This window comes from Lacerta agilis, chromosome 2 (genome assembly GCF_009819535.1).
Source record: "Lacerta agilis isolate rLacAgi1 chromosome 2, rLacAgi1.pri, whole genome shotgun sequence".
Lineage (NCBI taxonomy): Eukaryota > Metazoa > Chordata > Lepidosauria > Squamata > Lacertidae > Lacerta > Lacerta agilis.
Genome location: NC_046313.1, coordinates 65,567,310 through 65,588,437, shown reverse-complemented (window position 1 = coordinate 65,588,437; position 21,128 = coordinate 65,567,310). Strand labels below are relative to the sequence as shown.

Sequence of the window (21,128 nt, the reverse complement as noted above, 5' to 3'; positions counted from 1 at the left end):
GGCCCTAAGGGGCTGGCCCCGAGAGGAGGCAAGATTCCACAGTAGTGAGCCCAGCAATGTGGTGCCACTTTTTGCCCTGCGGATGTGGTCAGCTGGCCTTCCCCAGGCCCCGCCCATACAGACCTGGCGGGGTGGGTCTCCGGCACATGCTCTTGAACTGCTTGGGAAGAGTTTTGCAGAAGTCGAGTGAGGTAGGCAGAGGCGAGCCTGGGGTGCCGCTGGGAGCTGGGGAGAGCGCGTGGCTGTAAGGGCAGGCTTTGAGCCCACCTCCCACAGCAGGGGCCTGGCTGGCACACTCCGGAGGGAGGCCGGGGTGCTTGTCACCTGAAATGGAGTCAGAGATGGAGCTGGCTGCTCTCCAGGCCCCTCGCTCACCTCCCCACTTGTGGTACCACATCTGGGCCATGGAGATTGCAAAAGGCCTCTGGTGGGAAGACCTCAGTAAGCAGGGACCTTCATATAAAGAATTACTCTCCCTCAGGAGAAGAGCAAGACAGGCTTGTGTATGGCCATCCCTTCTCTGACAAAATATATTGATATAGGTTGCCAGATGCTAGCACTTCCTAACACAGTTAAGCAATTGCCACGCCCCCTCCCAATGACTACTGGCATAGCCTCCATAAAGAAGCCGTAGGGAGAACCCCGCATCTAGAAGGGAGAAGACCATCATTGGCCCAGGGGCAACATGAATTTACCTGGTACAACAGGTGTTCCCCCCAGGGAGCTCCCTTGAGCTGCCCCATTGGCATGCTGGGAGTTCCAGAGCCCCGAGAGCTTGTGCGCAGACAGGAAGGAGCTGGGGTCCCAGTCTCCCGAGTTCCCGTGGCACGAGGATGAAGATGACGAAGACGAAGAGGAGTGGGAGCCTGCCCCGCAGGACTGTGACTTGCAGGCCGTATGCGACAGCGAGACCTGGGAAGAGAACGGGCGGCTCAGACCACAAATCCAATGCAACACGACTGCTTGGAAGGGTAAGCTCATGGCTGATCTGTGAGGAATAGTAACATTGGACTAACCTTTGCTCCAACCAATTCTTGTCCTGGACCCACCATGGCACTTGCCCAGGAGGACGCAGACTCTCGGTGAGGAGACAGGCTTGTCTAGTCTTACCTCTACTCTCATTCCCTTTCCCACCACCGCAAATGATGACAGTGACAAGAAAGAAAAGAGTCAAGGCCCTGTTGTTGTAGGCAATGCATTCACTCAAGCCAAAGCTGGCAAGTTCCACAGCCTAGAGCTGGGAGTAGTTAGGGTCCCAGAACATAATACAGCCATCCGACAGTGGTCAAGGGTGTGCAGCTTGACCAATCCAGGAAGGCCTTTTATGTAGACTGCTGGCTTCACAGCAGTTAACCCTCCTTGACCCAAGAACATTTGTCCCGTAGTGAGTGATGGCGTGTGTTCTGGTGGGGTTAAATGCTTACCGCCAGCGCCTGCTCCTGGACTGCCCTCCTTTCTTCCTCTTCCACGCTCTGCCTGCAGCTCTGGCAGATCCACAGCGGCATCTCTCCCAGCAGGTTCTGCACCAGCGTCGGTACAAAATCCGGAGGCAGCCGCTCGCCCGGAGATATCAGCCCATTGTGGGATGGCCCTCCCCAATCTTTACGCTCCCGGTGGCACAGCAAGCAGCACGTCTGCACCGACTGGTTGGAGGTGGGCAGCACCTGCAGCAGGGCAAACACACAGAAAGCGAGGGTTGCTCATGGGGTACACGAGCCTGGGGAGCACTGGGCCATGCGCTATGATGACAGGATATGCTTAGGAAAATCCCCAAATCCGGATTAGGGGAATACCTTTTGTCATGTCATGGCTTTTCCACAGAGCTCTTGCAAACCTGTGGGCAAACAGGCCATCCGGACAGCCGGCAGTTGGATGCTCCCATAAAAGATTTTCTAGTGCTTCCTTCCTAACTCTGCTATTACTACAATACTGTTCACACTAAGCGACCTCAGAACTAAGCACACCAGCAGAGTGGCAGACCCGGGGCAGGGGGAGAGGGAATGAACTGTGATGGCAGAAGGGTGTATGTTTGTGTGTGAGAGCCACAAAGGTGCCTGATTTGTATCCCAGTTCTCTCTGTCCCTTTTATTCTCCCACCCACAGTTGTCCCCCGGCTGACAACTCCTGCCTCAGCACAGGACACTGCTTCCCCCACCCAATGCTTCCAGCCCTGTCCCAAGGCCCTGCGGGCCCAGAAGACAGGCAGCCTGCTCCCCCTTGCTCCTGGTGCAGCTGAAGACGGAGGAACAGCTGCAACACGTAAGGCAGAAAACTTCTCCTGGCTGCTCCTTTCATTCTTCCCACACAAGGCCTTTAGCTTCCTGTCTGGCACCAGGGCGGAAGCCAGGCGACAAATCGGCTTCGGCATTGCTTAGAGATGGTGACAGGCACGAAGGGTTAGGGGCAGGGTTGCATTGTTTCCCCACTGACTGAGGAGCCCGGGACAATGGGCCGTGCATCTGACTGCTGCTGCAAAGCAGATGGTCACTCTCAGACTCAAGGTGAGACAAACCCCAAAGGGGCAAAGGGTGCAGCATGAGGAGGAGACAGAAGGAGAACCGGCCTTCCCTTCTCACAATCACCGCAGGAACAGGTGTGCTGGGGGCAGGGGTGACGGAGGAAAGTGACAAAGGAGAAGTTCCACAGCAGGATGTGGGCTGGCAGCCTCAGAGCACGCCCAGAAAATCAGACACAGCCCTGAGGGGGAGAGTCCAATCAGCAACAACTTGTCAGCGTATGTGAGAGAATATTAATGACAGATCCCATGGCTCTATAGTTTGAGGTGAGGTTCTTTTTCTGCATTCTTTCATCATCAAACCAGAAAATGCTAATCATCAGAATGAAGACAAATTATCTTATCAGGAGGAAATCTGGCACTGGGAATCTAAGAATGCCAATGCGCAATAGCAGTTTAATTGTGTCCCGTTTTTGCAGACCCCTTTTCTCAAAACATACCTAAAAATTTCCCCTTCCATGTAAGCAAGAAAACCAAATTGCTGTTTTGATGAAAGTCTGTTAAGTATTCCTAAAGTTATGACAGTTTAAAGTTCCCGTTTTAAATGAACAATTTAACTAAGGGCAAGTATGACAAAATGGATCTGTTGGGCAGACTAAAGTTCTCCTGGTTGAACCTGCTTCCCCAAAGGAAGAGGGTTGCTGCAAGAGGGAAAAGGTTGGAGCAGTGTGCATTTCTAGCTGCTCTGCGTGCGACATTGTGCTGCTGTGCATGTTCGAAAGTGGTGTGCTGCTTGTACAATGGGCTACTGCATCTGTTTGTGCATGCCTGCATATGACATACCCTTGCAATGCCTACCTATGGCATGCTCCTGCTTATTACTGTGCTTGGTGTGTTGCTATGAAAGTCTGATTATGACAAAAATAAAAATACAGTGAACAAATAAAATACAAGGAACAAAAAAAAGGTCTGATTATGACATGCTCCAGCAGATGTGTGTGTGTGTATATATACATCAAGAGAAAAGGTGCCAGAACTCCATTAGACTGCACTCCTGGGGCTTAGCTCACAGCCCCCACCCCTTCCTCTCTGCTGGCAGAAGCCCAGCGGTTCCTTCACCTTTGATCTTCTCTCTCCCACCCACTTTGGACTGCTTTGTAAGTCTTTAGAATTCAGAAGAAGAGCAAAGCAAAAGTGCAAGTCTGATATCCTGATCAGTTTTGATAGCTACTCTGCAGGTTTTGCTTTCAGTTCAACATGTACAGTTTGTACTTTACAGCTTAAGGTAAGCAAATCAAAAGTTTAGGGTTGTATCCAACTAAATCATTACATGCATGGAATGACTTCTGCAAGTGCAATGGAACTCCTCCTCTAAAGGTAAAGGTAAAGGGACCCCTAACCATTAGGTCCAGTCGTGTCCGACTCTGGGGTTGCGGCGCTCATCTCACTCTATAGGCCAAGGGAGCCGGTGTTTGTCTGCAGACAGCTTCCGGGTCATGTGGCCAGCATGACAAAGCCGCTTCTGGCAACCAGGGCAGTACACAGAAATGTTGTTTACCTTCCCGCCGGAGCGGTCCCTATTTATCTACTTGCACTTTGACGTGCTTTCGAACTGCTAGGTGGGCAGGAACTGGGACTGAGCAACGGGAGCTCACCCCGTCGCAGGGATTCGAACCGCCGACCTTCTGATCAGCAAGCCCTAGACTCTGTGGTTTAACCCACAGCGCCACCTGGGTCCTCCTCTCCTCTCCTCTACTCCTCCTCTACTCTTCTCCAAATCTGCGCTGGAGAATTGAAGGAAAGAACCAGAAGTTAGGGAGCTGGTGGGGGGAAGAAAGGGGGGGGGTTTCATTGCGTCCACCAAATCTGTTCTGCTTGCACTTTGATTTCTTTGGATACAACCCTTAGAATGTAAAACTAAATATCTAACTAAAGACCAGCTTCCCAGCTTCAGAGTTCTCCCAACCAATACAAATAGAGGATTTGGGCTGAAAAACCAAGGTAAAATTTGTGTGCACAGAGGCTAAATTGTATGTGGGCACAGCATATAGATCAGATCGTGCCTATGTTTTAGACTGCAGCTCCCATCAGCCTCAGCCAGAGATACCATCCAAAGCATCTGGAAGGCAATGGGTTGGCAAAGGGTAAAGTAATACATAGGTTTTTACCACTTCCATGGCAGAGAAGCTAAGTTTGTTGCCTTAACTTAATGTTTCCATACTTTTTGGTGCCTGAGTGAATTCATAAATGCCTTAAATCTTCTCTTAAATGAGTGTAGTTGTTTTTAATCCTAGAATATGCACCTATCACTGACAATAATCAGATGCTGATTTCAATTTTCACCTCCCATATGAAACACTGCAAGGCAGACAAACATCTCCTTAAAACACACTCATCTTTGTTCCCTAGGCAAGCCTCTTCTCACCATACCTTTGTTCCCTGGAAATCCCTATCAAGGAGCAAGGTTCTCAAAAGGAGGACTGACACAGCAAGAGACAGATTCAGAACACAGGACTCCAATCCTTGTCATGCCTGTTTGGAAATTCCAAACTTTCTGGATCAAATTTCAATATTGTTGATGGAAGGAGTAACTCCTCGGGTATAAGAAACAGCAATCGTTATTTCCACAACTCCTGATGTCACTTAGAGTAAATGCAAGCAAAGGTCTTTACTTTCAGCTATCCAACCCACACCCTAATGAAAAATATATCTACTGCTTAAGCAGTATCTATTACCGGGATCCCTGAAATGTATCCATTTCGCCTGTTGCTGCTGCTCCAGGACTTAGCAAACACGTCCCTGAGTTTGTCATAAGCTCCCTAACACCACCACCTCTACTTCACACACCTACAGCAACCCTCACCAGGGCCAGTCCTGCAATGAGGAAGAGAGAGGCAACTGCCTCAGGCGGCAGATACTGAGGTACAGGGAGTGGGCAGAGTTGTGTGTGCCATGTGGCCCATCCTGCTAGCCTGCTGCCCTCAAGTGCAGTGGAAGATCCTGTATTGGAGTAAATTTCAAATGCCAGTCCAATTGGCTTCTGTATGTGCCTTGAGGCTGGGACATAGTTTAGGGAGTTTTGTTGGTTGTTTTTTTTCCTGTTGTTGATGTCAACTTCTTGTATCCTGTATTTTGTATCTTATGATTTATGTGTAAATTGTTCAATTTGGTTGTGAACTTCTTGATATTTTGTTTATTATTTAGGATTACTTGTATTACATTTGTAGTTATGCCATTTTTAAATAAATTGTAAGCAGCCTTGAGCATGGTTTTAACCTTGGAAAGGTGGCATACGAATAAAATGACTGACTGGTTGGTTGGTTGGTTGGGGGAGGGCAGCAGCTGGTCGTCCGCCTCAGGCAGCAAAATATCATGAGCCAGCCCTGACTCTCACCTATCCCTGCTGCAGCTTCCAGCCACAAGTGCCACAGCCATGGTAGTTCTACAAACTTAAGTAGGCCTTCCTAAAGAAGCAAGAGCTTCTCTCTCATCCTGTCCAGCCTTCGTTTTGAGTGCTGAGGTTGAGTTAGGAGGTACATTGCCCTCTCATTCCTTGCTTCCTTCTGATCAGAAGTCTACAGCAAGTGTGTGAGTGACCTTCCCTTTTTCCTCTTCTGCCCACTGACGATATTTTACACCCATCCAACAGTGTCCTCCATCCTCATTTTAGTGAACATGCTGCTCTGTCAAAACACTGGGAGCCTACATGGCCCTGCCCCATCATGTCAATTTAACTAAGGGATGGGGAAGATATGGCCCTCCAAATAATGCTGCAATCCAACTCTAGAGATCCACAGATTCCTCACTCCTGAATTCTAAACATTATGCCTCTTCTGAGGTTTCGGATGAGAACATTACCAGCCAAACAGTTATCTCTTTGTTTTGTCTTGCGTCTGATCCAGATATGAACTGTCTGGTGCAGATTAATTCTCCTGCAGGGCTATTCCCCATAGGACGTCACTTGTTTAGAAAGAGTCCCCGCATGAAAATTGCACCCTATGTAAAAAATGCATCACCTTCAGCAAATACTGACTTCTGAGTTTTCCCATCGTGGTGGCAGAGGTCGCATGAAATATATGTAGGTAGAAAGTTCTCTTAAGTATGGGGAACCCAGGCTGTGTGCAGACATACTTCAAAATCAGGGCGAGCTGCTCTTTTCCACATGGCTTGAACCACCCCTTTGCAACCCTTTCAACATGCATTTACCAGTGAATCCAATTCTGATTCACTACTCCATTTTAACCCCTTCCCTATTTTGGGCAGGCAGACTGCCTTTTAATTTTTTTTTTAAAATACAGTATAGCTTAACTATGTCCGGTCACTTGAATGTTTACTCACAGCCCAATCTGAATAAAAGCAATCAATTCCTTATTTATTTATTTATTTATTTAGGTTTTTGGGTTTTTTTAAAAAAGAAAACTGAAGGATGAATGAAAGAAATGGCAGTGCTATCATAGGAATGAGTCAATCAATCTCCATGGCCAGCTTCTGCAGAAACAAGTTAAGCTGGTCTCCCCAGAGATGGATCTTGAAGAGAAGTCTGTATGTAAGGCACAATACATTAAGAGTCATTCAAAAGTAAAACCCTCAAGCTCTGAGGGAGAAAGCAGGGTCCTCTCCACCAGCCTGCAGCCATCACTGGCTGGATAGATGGCCGGCATTTAAAGAGACAGTACACATAGCGTGTACACAGGTAGAACTACAGTACTTCAGATGAGTGGGATCTCTTTTCACATGTATAGAAGACCGGAGTAGTGGGGCAGGCCACCTTCTGGACACACGAGAGGGGGAGGGAGAGGTGTAACCCACATAGCCCTGTGACCCCCCTCATGCATTGTTTGTATGAATGAGTTGTTTGACCCCCTCCACAGTGAGTGCCCTTTCCCTGCAAGCTTGCCACAAAGGTCACATACATCTGGACACAGCCCCAGAATCAAATCGCTGCTCTTCTGACTGGACATGCTCTCCAGCAGCCTTGTGTACCTTACAGAGTTGCTGAGGGCAGAAAGGGATAGTGGCACGTTTAAGAACTATGGTCTTTGGATCAGACTTCAGAGATTTAATCCATATTTCTTAAGGTATGTGGGAAATGCCACAGAGGTAGATCTTCTTTATTGCTAATAGGAGGTTTGAAAGCTGACCGTGCTGTGACTGACACCACACTCCAGGCTATGAATCACTAACAAAAGCCCGCTAAGGTCATACTGATCCTGCAGACCGTAGGCTAAGCAGCATGTGCCCTGCATTGTCAGAGAAGACAAGTTTCTTGTTCTGTTAAGCAGTCATCTCTGCTCCTATTCCCCTGAAAAGCTGACTTGTCAGTGCCGATGGCTTGGCTACATCAGAACGGGTACAGTACTTGCTTCCACAATAGTCCAGTTCAACCTGGCTAAATGAAGTGATGCCATATATTTAACTACCATGCACAATTTCATCATTTGCTGGTGGAGGGGACCCTATCACTGAAACCCTGGAAAGCTACTGCCAAGTCTCTGTAGACAATACTGAGAGATGAACCGATAGGCCAAGTGAGTAAAAGGCAGTTTTTTATGTTACTAATCACATCAAAGAGTAGGGAAGACAAGATTTACTCATGCTGAAAACAATCACAAACAATTTTATTTATTTTTTACTAATTAGGTTGATCTACAAGTGTCTCTCTTTCAGACCATGCATTAAATGCTATCGCAGCATGCTACTGTTTCAGTTTGAAAATGGTATTACCAGGCATACGAGAGGCTAAAGGTGGGGTTCAACTAATGAGTCCACTAGCACAATGCCTTTCTCACTTTCCCAAGCCCCAAAATTGGAACTGGGGGTTTCAGGAGAACCCCCAGTACAGCACACAAGGGGAGGAGAGGAAGGAATCCAGAGAAGGAACCCAGGAATCTTTCCTGCTCCTGCTCCAGACATCTTTGGTCAACAACTACCATGTTGCTGTCCAATATCATATGCAGTACTATATACAAGTATTTAGAAGACACACTGAGTTCAATGGAGCTTACTCCCATGTACGTGTGCATAAGATTTCAGCCTCACTAATACTAATCTAGTTTCAAAATTTCATCTACAACATATTAACCTCTAGACCAGCCTTTCTCAACCTTGGGTCACCATATGTTGTGGGACTACAACTCCCATCATCCCTAACCACTGATCCTGCTAACTAGGGGTGACGGGAGCTGTAGTACAACAACATATGGCAGCCCAAGGTTGTGAAAGGCTGCTCTAGACCAGTAGTGGAGAACCTCTGGCCTTCTGGCCTGCAAGCACTAGTTTCCAGTTTGGCCTGTGAAGCAGTTTTCCCCAAACCACACCCACCTAACATCATATATGACATCAATTGTGGGCCAGGTAAAGCCTCAACAGCTAATGAACAATCTTGCTGTAACCACTGAGCAGCTAATCCGTGCAACGGGGCAAGCTCCTGTTGCTCTGTCCCAGCTCCTGCCAACCTAGCAGTTTGAAAGCACACCAGTGCAAGTAGATAAATAGGTACCGCTGTGGCGGGAAGGTAAACGGTGTTTCCGTGCACTCTGGTTTCTGTCGCAGTGTTATGTTGCGCCAGAAATGGTTTAGTCATGCTGGCCACATGATCCAGAAAGCTGTTTGTGGACAAACACCGACTCCCTCGGCCTGAAAGCGAGATGAGCGCTGCAACCCCAGTCACCTTTGACTGGACTTAACCATCCAGGGGTCCTTTACCTTTACCTTGACATATAGGCAGCCATATTCACCTGTCAAAGCTGGGTCATGGGGTGAGGGAGGTAAAGATCAGGCCTGCCAGCCAGATCTAATTCCCTGCCCCTGCTCCAGATGTTTGAAGCATAATTCCCATCAAACCCCAACCAGAATGACTAATCATCAGGGATGATAGGAATTGCAGTCCAAAAATCTGGGGGCCACCAGGGCTGAGTGAGGCAGCACTAACAAGATATTTGACTTAAAAGTCCACACACATTACCTCAACCTTTCTGGCAAGAGCTTCTGCAAAGGATTCCAACCCTACCTGCACCATGTGGCACATTAAGGGCTGAGCAACATGATATAGCTACCTTGGAATGACCTGGCCTACTATGAGGCAGGCCTCCAATTTATAACGTGACAGCTAGAAAAATAACCAGAGCGCAAAGCTACCCACAAACGTTTTTAACAGGGAATCAAGGCCACCCCAAGGGAAGCATTTTTATCAAAATATCACGCACCTACAACAACTACAATATCGAGATACCACCATAAAACTTGTTTGGTTTGGGACTGCTAAGTTTTACCTGAACAACATATGAAAAGGAGATGCCCTCAGCCATGAGGAGAACCACATTTGTAAAGACACACCTTGACTTATTTTTACCAGCTTTAAAGTTAAAACAGAAAAGAAGTATTTCCAAAAATGTTAGGGGAGGGGGAGAAGCACTTTCAGAAAATAATAACTACAGTAAGGGAAAGTGTTTAAGAGAAAATAATCCACTCAATCATTAGTTAATGCATTTCCCCAGAACATACAAAACTAATTGGCCCATATAAAAACCAAAGCCCCAACCAGGAAGTGTTGTATTTATAGTTTCAATTCCACCCACTCCTTGGTCATGCATCCAACCAGCAAACAATTACAGTACTGAGCATGCGTAGTAGATCCTCAGGTGCTGTACAGTATAAGGGAAACAGACAGACATCTTTTAGGATAATACTGAAGGAAAAGACAGAGGGTGGATGCTTTCTGGTGAGCTGAATGGTAACACCACTACCACCCTCCCCATAGTTTCAAATTTTAGATGTGTCTGTGATTCCCCTCTGTCTACTATAAGGCTTCTTAACTAGAAAATGGCTCAAATAAAGGTAGTTCTAAGCGTACCCAGACTATAGCATGCTATTCTTCCTGCTAACATTCAGGACTATATTAAGCAGGTGAGTCCCTAGAGAATCCTCTTCAGGTAATTGGAGAGTGAAAGTGTGCTGAATAACACAGGTAGTTCTGACTTCTTTTTTTAGATATATGTTTCCTATAGGCTTCAAAATTAAATTTTCCTTCTGTGCTCACAGCTAGTAACTGAAATCTTCTTGTACTGTGGTCATCTTGGTTAGTATATTTTTATATTCAGCCCAGGGAGCCTTGGTTGACTAGTAAGGGACTCGTTTTCCCAGAGAGGAGGGACTTTCTTGTTGGAAGAGTAACTTGTTCAAGATGAGATACAGAAGCTGCATCTCATCTTTCCATTTCTTAAAGCTGGAACTAATTGTGATTCCCCTCCTCACCTGTAGATATTCTGTTAGAAGCTCTCTTTTAAAGTCACTTCTGTGAGTCCAGCGCTGCCCTCTAAGACATATAGATGATTTATTTGCTCTTTGAAAAATGAGGAACTGAAAACAGGGGTGGGGGCTTATGGTAAACTTCATGATAGAAAGCTATCTGTTTGAATTAGGGCAACAACTTTTAAATCTATAAATCAATTGCCCAAACCTTTAGCCACTTTAATGAAGGGAAAGTTTTAATTGGTAGGGCTGTGATTTAAAAGCAAGATTGGCATTTGGGTTCCGATGTATAGCAAGGAAATAAATGGTAGGATATTTTGCATGGCAAGGTCTCAAAAAAGCAGTTCTGTTGCAGTTTTAGTAATATGCAAATTGGTGTAAATGTAAGTTGTTAAACAGCAGACACACCAAATTCATTTTGGTTTAGCTGACAGCTCTAAACAGAACAGTGAAAGAAGTATGGAGTGACTGTACAAACAGAAGTTAATAGGGCAGATTACCTCCCTACACAATTAATTATTTGATTTTTTTTTAAAAAAATTGTAGCTTTTATTGTGATGTCTTGAAGAGCTCTTGCCTGGAAGCAGAGTATACATTTTCAAAAAACAGGAGCAAAGCCTACCTTCTTATACCACGGAACAGTATCTATCTGTTTGGGTCAGAGCAATAGGCACACGGGCAACTGCTGTTATATAATGTCTAAATATTGGGATGGTGGTGGTTGTGTGTTTTTAAAAATCTGACCAACTGACTCTCAAGCTGGTGGGTGGCTTGCTGCTGAAATAGGTAAGCTTTTTGCCTTTTTTTTAGCATAGTGTATGGAATGCCTAAACAGAGGATAAGAGTTAGATGCAGGAAGAAATCCAGCTTGTATTTAACAAATAATATGTTCCAGTCCTGCTGTGTAATATCCAAGCAGTCCAAACACAGATAACAAATCAGCACTCACTGGTTTGTTCCCAATGCCCCTACTGTATTCAAGTCTCTCCATTTTTGGCTCTCTGTCCCTAAACTGCTCTCTTGGTACCCTCTCAAAGCAAGGACTAACTTGGGGGGGGGGGGGAGGAAGGAACATCCTGTAAAAGCTCCCTTTTGGGAGAATGCTTGTAATTAGTCCATGATAAACTGCCTTGCCGCTGAAATGATAACTAATAAAGCTTACTAGTAACTTGCCGCACACCTTTCTGCAAAAGGACCTCTGAAACAAGTGAGCAATCAACAGATTTTTTTTTTAAAAAAAAAACCCCAGAGAAATGAATGGGAGTAATGTAAAGACCAAAAGGCTAACAGGAATGGCCAAACTTGGTCCTCCAGCTGTTTTGGGACTACAACTCCCATCATCCCTAGCCATAGCTGTCAACTTTTCCCTTTTTTTAAGGGAAATTTCCCTTATTCTGAATAGGATTCCTCGCAAGAAAAGTTGACAGCTATGTCCCTAGCTAACAGGACCAGTGGTCAGGGATGATGGGAACCATAGTCCCAAAACAGCTGGAGGACAAAGTTTGGCCATGCCTGGGCTAAGACCTTGCTATGGAATGTTTAGTGTAGACAGAGAAGAGATATTTGTACTAATTCTGAAGGCTTTGTTGCTGGGTCATTTCTTCCAACCTAGGCCTCAATCCAGAAGTGTGAGAGGCTCCTTTTCAGCTGGTATATCAACTGAGGACCTGAGCTATGCTTTTCAAAATACTCCCACAGCTTTCAAAAGCATCTTGGTATCTGAGCTACTGATGCTTGTACATGCATATCTGAGCTACAGTCCCCCTTCTAGGAATTCTTGCACCTGACCTGCTCTTTGAAACTGAATTTAGAAAGTAGTTTAGAAGTTTGGCTCTGCCCCAACTCCCTTCCGGTCCAGTTTCTCTGCATTAAAAGGCTACTGGCTGTGGCCGTTTAATCTGAGAAGAGAAAATGTTGGGCACAATCTCTCAATGCTAAAGAGCAAGTGTGTTCTGGCGACTGGGCAGAAGGAGAGATGCATCCATGCATCTTGCTCTGCAACTTTGCTACTCGGCTCCTATGTACACATGGCCTACTAAGGTGAGGGAGTTGACCACATGCATATGGGAAGGGAAAGCAGAGGCGTCTAGTCTTCTTATCCCTCAGCCCCCTCACCTCAAACTACAACTTCTGGTACTACAACTACTCCAAGCTGTATTGTTTTTAACACTCGATTGGGAGCCACTCAATTATTATTCATGTTGTTCTGCATGCAGCATTGGGAGCACTAACTATTTCCAGTAGTTAGGAGTGTCAGTAAGGATGGTAGTAAGGATTTTGACTTATCCCTGTCACCACCTCTTAGTTGCTCAGCAGCTAAGTCAGCAGTGTGCCATCATCTCATTGCAGCCTAGACAAGCAGAGGTGGCAGCAGAATGGTCTGGTCCTTCCTCACACACGCTCCCGAGGTGAGCATGCATCAAAAACCCTCTTTCTTGTCCTTGCCAAGGGTATCTGCTAGTACAGAGGTTCGCAAACTTTTTCCTCTGGGCCACACTGAATTTTTTTACTGATAAGAAATACATTAGATGCTTGATTTATAACACAGAACACAACTACTTTATAATATGAACATAAGAAATCTGGAAAGTATATAAAACAATGCAGCTACATATTCCATGGTTTTAAAATTGTGGTGTGTTTTTTAATGCTATACTACACTGAAATGTTTGAACGTTTCTCTGATTGTCCTTGAATCTTCCCACACTTGCCACCCTCTCCTGCCACACCCTTTGAGAACCACCGCACTAGTACCAAAGTACCAACTATTTTTCTAGAAAAAGAGGTGCCTAAACTCACCACAAATGCCTCCCTCGTTCTCTTATAACGGCAATGGCGCTGAGAGGTGATGAAACTGAGTTCTGGTGAGTTCCAGCTGAAAAAAAGCCATGTAAACTACCAAGATATCCTTTTCCACTGAGTGGCAGGAAAGGCAGCTAACTATCCTTTTCCCTGAGCCGCAAATGGGGGACCTGGTGAGGGGATGTTTTTCCACAGTCACACAAGTGGCTGGCTACACAAAGGTGACTGCTATGGGAAGGGCTTTTTTTCAGCCAGAACTCACCAGAACCGAATTCTGGCACTTCTTTAGTGTGTTCTGGCAACCTGTCACTGGAGGCTGAGTGCCAGAGGCTGTGGGCGGCACGGCACTCTGTGTTGAGTGATGGAGGCTGCAGGCAGCAAGGCGATTGGTGTGAGAAGCTCAACAACTTTTGATGGTTTCTCCCTTAAAAAAAGCTGGCCAAAAAAAAAAGCTGGCATCTCTTTTTCTAGGAAAGAAGCCTGGGGTCTTTCACTGTTTGCTCTGGCTTCCTGTGTCTTCTGCTACTTCTGGAGAATAGTAATAGTAGTAGTAATAGTAATAGTAATAGTAATAATAATAATAATAATAATAATAATAATAATAATATTTTGTTATTTATACCCCACCCCAGCCACTCTGGGTGGCTCCCAACAGAACACTGAAAACAGAATAAAACTTCAAACATTAAAAACTTCCCTAAACAGGGCTGCCTTCAGATGCCTTCTAAAAGTCAGATAGTTGTTTATTTCCTTGACATCTGATGGGAGGGCATTCCACAGGGCAGGTGCCACTACTGAAAAGGCCCTCGGAGCTGAACCTCAGTGTCCGGGCTGAACAATGGGGGTGGAGACTCTCCTTCAGATATACTGGGCCAAGGCCGTTTAGGGCTTTAAAGGTCAGCACCAACACTTTGAGAAGGATTGTATCTCAGTTGTAGAGCTTCTGTTTAAGTGCAGAAGGTCCCTGATTCAATCATTGACATTTCCAGGCAAGACTGGAAGTGTCTGCTGTCTGCAACCCTGAAGAACTGAGCCAGTCAGTATGGACAATGGGCTGGGTGGGACAATGGGCTGCTTCTGTATACAGCACCTTCCTGCGGTCCTAGATATCCAATTGCAAGATCACCTAGAATCCTGTCAAAGCAAAACTGGAGCACCAGCAGCTTCCTAACACTAGGAAGGGGAAGAGTAAGTGTGTCGCCTTCATGGCGTAACTTCTGCAAAACAAAATGTCATAATGTGACGCCTTTGAACATTATGTGTACTTGCTCTTCTAGTGTTGGAGCCACTGGGTTTGTAATGCTAAAGAGCAGAAAGACACATCCAGCTCCCAGCATGTGGCTTTGTGTTCAGCATAGCACTGTGGTGATCTTGTGCAGTATGCTATGGTTAGCATGCAGTTGGCCATTTGGGTGTCCACCAAGAGGCAGTTGCTAACTGCAAGACTGACTTAGTGTGACAGCTGCTGAAAAGAAACATACAAAAATAACTCCAGTTAATGCACCGCTGGATCATGGCCCTGGGTAACAAGACTGCAACTGGTACTTGAATCGGGGGGGGGGGGGAAGGTTTGTTAAGTAGTTTTGTTAGTTTGCATTCTCAAAATCTGTCTGGCTACCCCAACCTCAAGATGGGCTGGACAGGATATGGTATGGTACAATGGGAAATGAAGCCAGGAGATGGATAAAGACAACTCCATAGTTTTCCAGAAATTGCCGTGAGCCAGGTAGTCAACAGCTAATAAAAACCAGCAGCAAAAAGACAACATTAAACAATACACTTGGATTATTGTGGCAATATTTCGTGGCATCATAGAATCTAACTGCTGACAGTTGTGACTGAGAAATGCAGAAAGTCAACATCAAAAGCAGGGAAGATCTTAACGCACTCTGTATAGTCTAGCTAAAGAAATCTGGCTGCTGTGCTAAGCAACACCAACTTATGGACAAGTATGTCAGCATGCCTGCCCAGCCTTAAGTGTTTGTGGCAAGTCTAAATCCCACTTTGTGAACCCGAGGCGTTGCTACTAGTAGTCTGTCTCGCAAAACTTGTACAATACTAGCTCTGGTGTGCTGCCTGGCAGCATCCCTGTCGCTTTTGCTTGGAGGACTAACTTTCTTTTTAATTACTTTAATTAGACTATTGTAAGTTACCCTCCATGCAGCTCCCGAACAAGTGCTGTGAAGGTCAGCTCCATTAGTACATTCCTAATTGCTTAGAAATGAGTGGACAAGAGAAACTTGCCTCGTTGTATTGAAGTGGGGCTGTTGGTTTAACTGCAGGCTCCAGGCTCTGGTGCCTTGAAAAGCTATATAAAAGGGAGATGATCACTAAGTACTGTTTCTCTTAGTGCGGTAGTGGAAGCAGATACACCTGTGGATTCTCCTTGCCACACTGCTTTTTAAGGCATAGCAGCTCTGTCTCATTTGGTGTATATGGCAACCATTGCCTTCCAGTTTGCTGCTGGCCAGTTTCCAGCTTGCTGCAGAAACCTGCAAACTGTAAAGGAGAGTGTGTGCACATGTACAGCTGCATACGCCCAATTCATATGCACATACTTGAAGTTTTAGCTGTGCTGCAGGGACCAACAGAGAGAACAGAAAAGCTATCCTAAAATCTCCCTAGAGCTATCCTGAAAAGTTTACATGTAGCTAGTTGCACTGTCCCTTCTGCAGAACACTTGCAGCATCCTAAAGTAACAGGCTGCCTACTGTTTGTCTTCTCCCAACTCCCCACATTTCTGCTTTGCTCCAAGCATTAGACTCTGATTAGATAAATAAGCACTTGTTAGAGTAAATGAAACAATGTAAAGTTGTTTAAACACCTGAAAGCACAAAATAAAAGCTAGATGATATTCCTAACAAAATTTGCTAGAACCTATCCAATTGGAACTATTTATGATTGGAACAAAGGCTCTGTGATTCAGGCAGGGCAAGGACAGCATAGGCACAAATCTATGCTAATGCGCTCAGCACCTCAGCCTTCTCTTTCTGGGGCTTAGGTTAACCTGCAGTAGAACTACACATACCAGAAAGCTCTTCTGGAGTTTCCATCAAGGTTTCCCATATCAGCTGATTGAAGCTTCGTGGCTGGATATGTGAGATTTAGTTAAGAAGCAGAAAGTATGAAACTTTTGATTCAGTGATTCTCTTCTCCCCAACCCATGTCTTAACTAGAGGCAAGTGGCTTTGTGGAACAGTAACTCCTCTCAGAATTCAAGTGCTGCTGCTTTTTCTTCATTTATCAACAATGCTTTCTGATTTATTTGCAATACATAGGTACTTCAGACACCGCATGCAACTAAAAGTGTCTTTTGGTCTTTGTTCCCAGACTACCTCTCCAAACTGGATTTGGAAGCCTGTTCTGTGCTTAAGTTTCCACTGCAGGTTTGCATCACACTTCATTACACTGGGACAGTAAGAGTACCAGCTCTGTCCAAGCCACTGCAGCAATTGCTTGTAAGCCAGCAACAAGCTGGTCTTTCCAGTTACTATTTTGTGTCCCAAACACCGGAAACATAGAAATCACATTATTATGAAACTGATTACAGTGAATCATAATGGGTTTTAACTAATAGTTTTGTATTGGCCTGTACCTGACTGTTCCAACGCTAAGTCTTTTCCACTGGCTTCTACTGCTGTACTTATCTCCTGAAGATGCTCAAATATCCTCTGCATGAACCTGTTGATCCTGGAAGCATTTTCTGCCTTGAAAGTCATAGCTAGCATTAGACCCTTGGAAGTGTAGCTAGTAGGGCTGCTTCGAGGTGCATCTTCCACAACTATGGAAGATGAGCAACTACACAGATGAGCAAGTTACTGAGTGTGGGGGTTAGGGGTGGATTCAAGGGGTGGAGTGGCTGAGATGCTCAAGGACCAGATCCCAGTACCCAGTCATTACCTTATTGTCCCTTACCCCAGCATCTTGGCCAGGGGAGCTGTTCTTCTATCTATGAAGTGAAAAGTGAGGCTAGGAAAGTCATGTTCTTTATTTCAGTGTGACAGGTCCATCTACCAAAGGAAAGCAAGAAGCTGAGAGTGACTCCTTAGCATATTAGCACACCTTATCTTAGAGCTGTGCTTCACAAACTTGGGTCCCCAGCTGATGTTGGACTACAAATCCCATCAGCCCTGACCACTGGTCCTGCTAACTAGGGATGTTGGGAGTTGTAGTCCAACAACAGCTAGGGACCCAAGTTTGAGAAACACTGTCTCAGAGGCATGTGAGAGGAGTGCCATGAGGAAGACATTATGCCCTGTGCATCTCATACGGCATGGATGTTGGCCATCCTTGGTATAGATGAGACAGACAAACAGCACTCTTCTCCCCAGCCAGCAACTCTCAAAGCTGCTGTGCTGCACCCTGACTGACTTATCTGTTGCACGCTTATGTGCTAGTCTCTTCAACCCAGTTCTCTGTAGAGAATACGTGCTCTAATAAGCAGCAAGGGAAGCACTCCCGACCAATTCCCAACCCTGCTATAACACATCATAGTCTATTGTGGTGCTCATTTATGTGATATTTCTAATCCTCTCATCTCTGACTAATGAAGTTGGCATATTTGCGGGAAGGGGGCAGATCAATGCTTGAATTACAGGGAGTCTAGAGGGGGCCCAGCTCTCTTTATTTTGAGATCCCCCTCAGCCAGTTTTTACAAAACTAAAAAGGGATTCAAAGTATGATGTAACAGACAAATTGGATGAATTTTGTTAAAACTGTAATGATATAATTTTATCAATTTAAGTTTAAAAACTAAGAGGGGGAAAAGGCTACACAGAGGCATGGTGTGGTTAAAAGCAGGGAAAGTTGGGGGTGTGGGCTTATGACTTTCACTAGGGACCCCGTACCTTTTTGTCCATAACTTGAGCACTGGAGCAGATGAGACACAAACTTTCATGGAGGGAAACTACCTCTAATCATTCCCACTACAGGCAAAAGACTAGGTGACACAATCAGACAAAAAACGTTGACTGCTCTCCTGCGACTGGTGACTTGTTTGCTTACTTGCTAGCAACTCTGTATGATGATAGTTTGGGATTCTTTTATCCTGGGTCAGACACATGCCTGTCTAGGTGTACTGTATCCTATCCAGGGACAAATTTGCCCCTGTGCCTGCTTCACCCACCAAATGGCTTGTTAGCTAAAAAAACAGGTGTGTAAACAAGAGCACTCTCTCCCTGCCCCACCCCCTGAAAAAGGCTGAAAATGCCTTGCCGACTGGCAAAGTCTGTAGACAAGCCCCCACTTCCACATACTCTGTGTAACTCTGGCTGAGTCTCCTGCAGGTCTGCTGTCTGCCAACAGCAGCCTGGCTTCCCAGAAGGCTAATTCTACAATCCTTAGTTAACACAAAGCTGTCCTGAGGATTTGCCACCTCAGTGTACATGGCTAACAGCACAGGGATAGGAGCAGTTTTCCCAGTGCCCATAAGGGTAGCTGTTACCTATGCAGACTCAGGACCAAGAGGCACACTGGACTGGATTTTGAACATCCTCCTCTGTCCATGCCAGGTTCTAGCTCTTTCCTTGGCTCAAACTGCATTCTGCTTGCAGCATAGCTCCTGTCCAATTGTCCCACAGTAACTCAGCAAAGCTCTGCAAATTCACCCAAATACCAACATCCAGCTGGAGAAACTCAATTCCTCTTGGAGGGCAGAGCATCACTTACGCAGTGACCTTCTGTGGTGTACACTGGTCAGTGCTTTCTGCCATTAGTCTCATGTGTTCTCTGTCCACACATCTGCCCTTACCCTCCCAAGGCAACCTTCTTGCAAGAAACATTGGATGGGGCGGTGTGTTGATTCCTGCATTGCAGGGGGTTGGACTACATGACCCTCATGGTCCCTTCCAACTCTACAATTCTATGGTGCTAGTTCATCTGAGCAAGCAGCAATAGTTCCCTACTCAGCTTTCTTGTTTAGTACAAATGTGGACTGCACAAAGATTCAGTTGGCTGCCACCCCCTACCTACTGGGAAGGGATGCATGCATACATCTGAAAACAGGCCCAGCCACAATCTGAAGGACAAGGTACAGTATGGTCACAGGGCAAGGCCCCACTCAATTTTCAGCCCCACAAAAGGAGCAAATGAAATGGAAATGCTCAAAATGCAAATAGAAGATAAAGCTGTATATGCTAAGGACTGGTTAGTATTTAGGGGAAGGCCTGTCTTTCTATATCTGAGGAAGATGCAACAAGAAGCCTGAAAAGATACAGCAATCACAGAATGTGTGGGTGCTCCAGCACCAAAAGCTATAGAATTGGTGGTGCACCCAACATATGGAATGGGGCTTTCCTAAGTAAAGGAGAAGGGGACCTGGTCTAGCAGCTTTCTACAGGCTAGGGTGGACTATAAATGCTCAACGACTGTTGCATGCAAGCAAAAAGGTGGCCACTGCACACTGAAGGAGTATCGGTAAGTAGAGCACATAAGGATTGTGGATGTGGGACTATTTGTGGTTGGACTAGAGTAGATTTGAGTGGTGGATGTAACAAGGGGGTGGGCAGACTAAGAGAGGTTTTGACATGAACAGAGGTGAGGATCTGGGCCTGACGGGCGCTGGATGTGGGGGAAGCAGGTGGCTTCAATGTAAAGGGAGGGGGATAGGGAGACAGCGAGCCACACACACACCCTAGACAGCTTGGATTCAAGGTGGATCTTGAGGTGACTGCACGGCGCACACTGGGTGCTGCTGCTGGATGTCTGGTGGCACTCGTGCAATGTGCTGCGGGAACCGCATCCAGGAGGGCGATCCCAGTCGGCGGGGGCGGGGAGTGAGGGGAGGCGAACGGGGGGCACCTCGGGTGGATGGGTGGGTGGATGGATCGGGGCGATCCGCGTGCAGGCGGACGTGTGCGGTCGGGGTTTCTGGGTGAAGGGTGGATCGCGCGCCGCAAATGGATGCGGGGCGAGCGGTCTAAGGGCAGCAGAGGGGTGTGGATGCAGGGCGGGATGTGGGCGCGCGCTCCCGGTACCTGTGAGGCTCTGCCCTGCTCCGCACTGCTTGCCGCCGCCGCCGCCTCGGGAGTCTCTGGAAGGCCGGGCCCGGCGGGGGGCGCGGGCGGCTCTGGGGGGGCTGCTCCCCCCGCCCGCTCCCGCCGCGCCCCGGCCGCGCCCACCGCCTTATTCCGCCTGCGAGTCATGCCCGTCCCGCGCCCCACGCTGCCGCGCTCTCGCCGCCGCCGCTAACACCGCTGTTGCTCCCGCCGCCGCCGCTAACGCCGCCGCCGCCGCCGCCGCTGCTGCTGCTTTCAGACAGGACAACAGCCAATATGGCGGCGCGGCCCGTCCGGCCCCTGCCCGCGGGGGGAAGCCTCCGCCGCCATCGCCGGAGCGGGCAGCGCCTGGGCAGCGCGCCCCCCAGCGGCTGGAGGAGGCGCTGTCCTTGGCAGAGAGCGCGTGTTCCCAGCGAGAGGCGCGGAGCTGGCCGAGGAGCCGAAGCGGGCCCGGTCTCTCCGGAGGCGGGAGCTGGGGGTGGCCCGGGGAGGAGCCGTAGTCTGCAACTACGACGGGCGGCTAAGGTGGTCATTTGGGGTCACCGAGGCCCATTTAAAGGGAAATACGGAGCATCAGGAAAGCCTCAGCTGGAGCCCTCCGCGTTGTTCCACAGCATCTCCAGCGA

General features: G+C 47.1%; 1 protein-coding gene across 2 annotated transcripts in view; it reads right to left on the bottom strand.

The window, feature by feature from the left end:
• FAM193B (family with sequence similarity 193 member B) overlaps positions 1-20,805 on the bottom strand; it is a 30,986-nt gene extending 10,181 nt beyond the window's left edge. The window contains exons 1-4 of one of the 2 annotated variants that reach the window (XM_033140458.1): positions 20,482-20,805; positions 1,425-1,664; positions 696-912; positions 124-324 (exon numbers count right to left, since the gene is read on the bottom strand). In XM_033140458.1, coding sequence (XP_032996349.1) covers positions 124-324; positions 696-912; positions 1,425-1,664; positions 20,482-20,649 — 826 coding nt within the window. In that variant the 5' untranslated portion in view covers positions 20,650-20,805. The remainder of the gene's footprint in view (positions 1-123; positions 325-695; positions 913-1,424; positions 1,665-20,481) is intronic. The other variant, XM_033140459.1, reaches the window with a different exon arrangement.
• Positions 20,806-21,128: the final 323 nt, after the last annotated feature.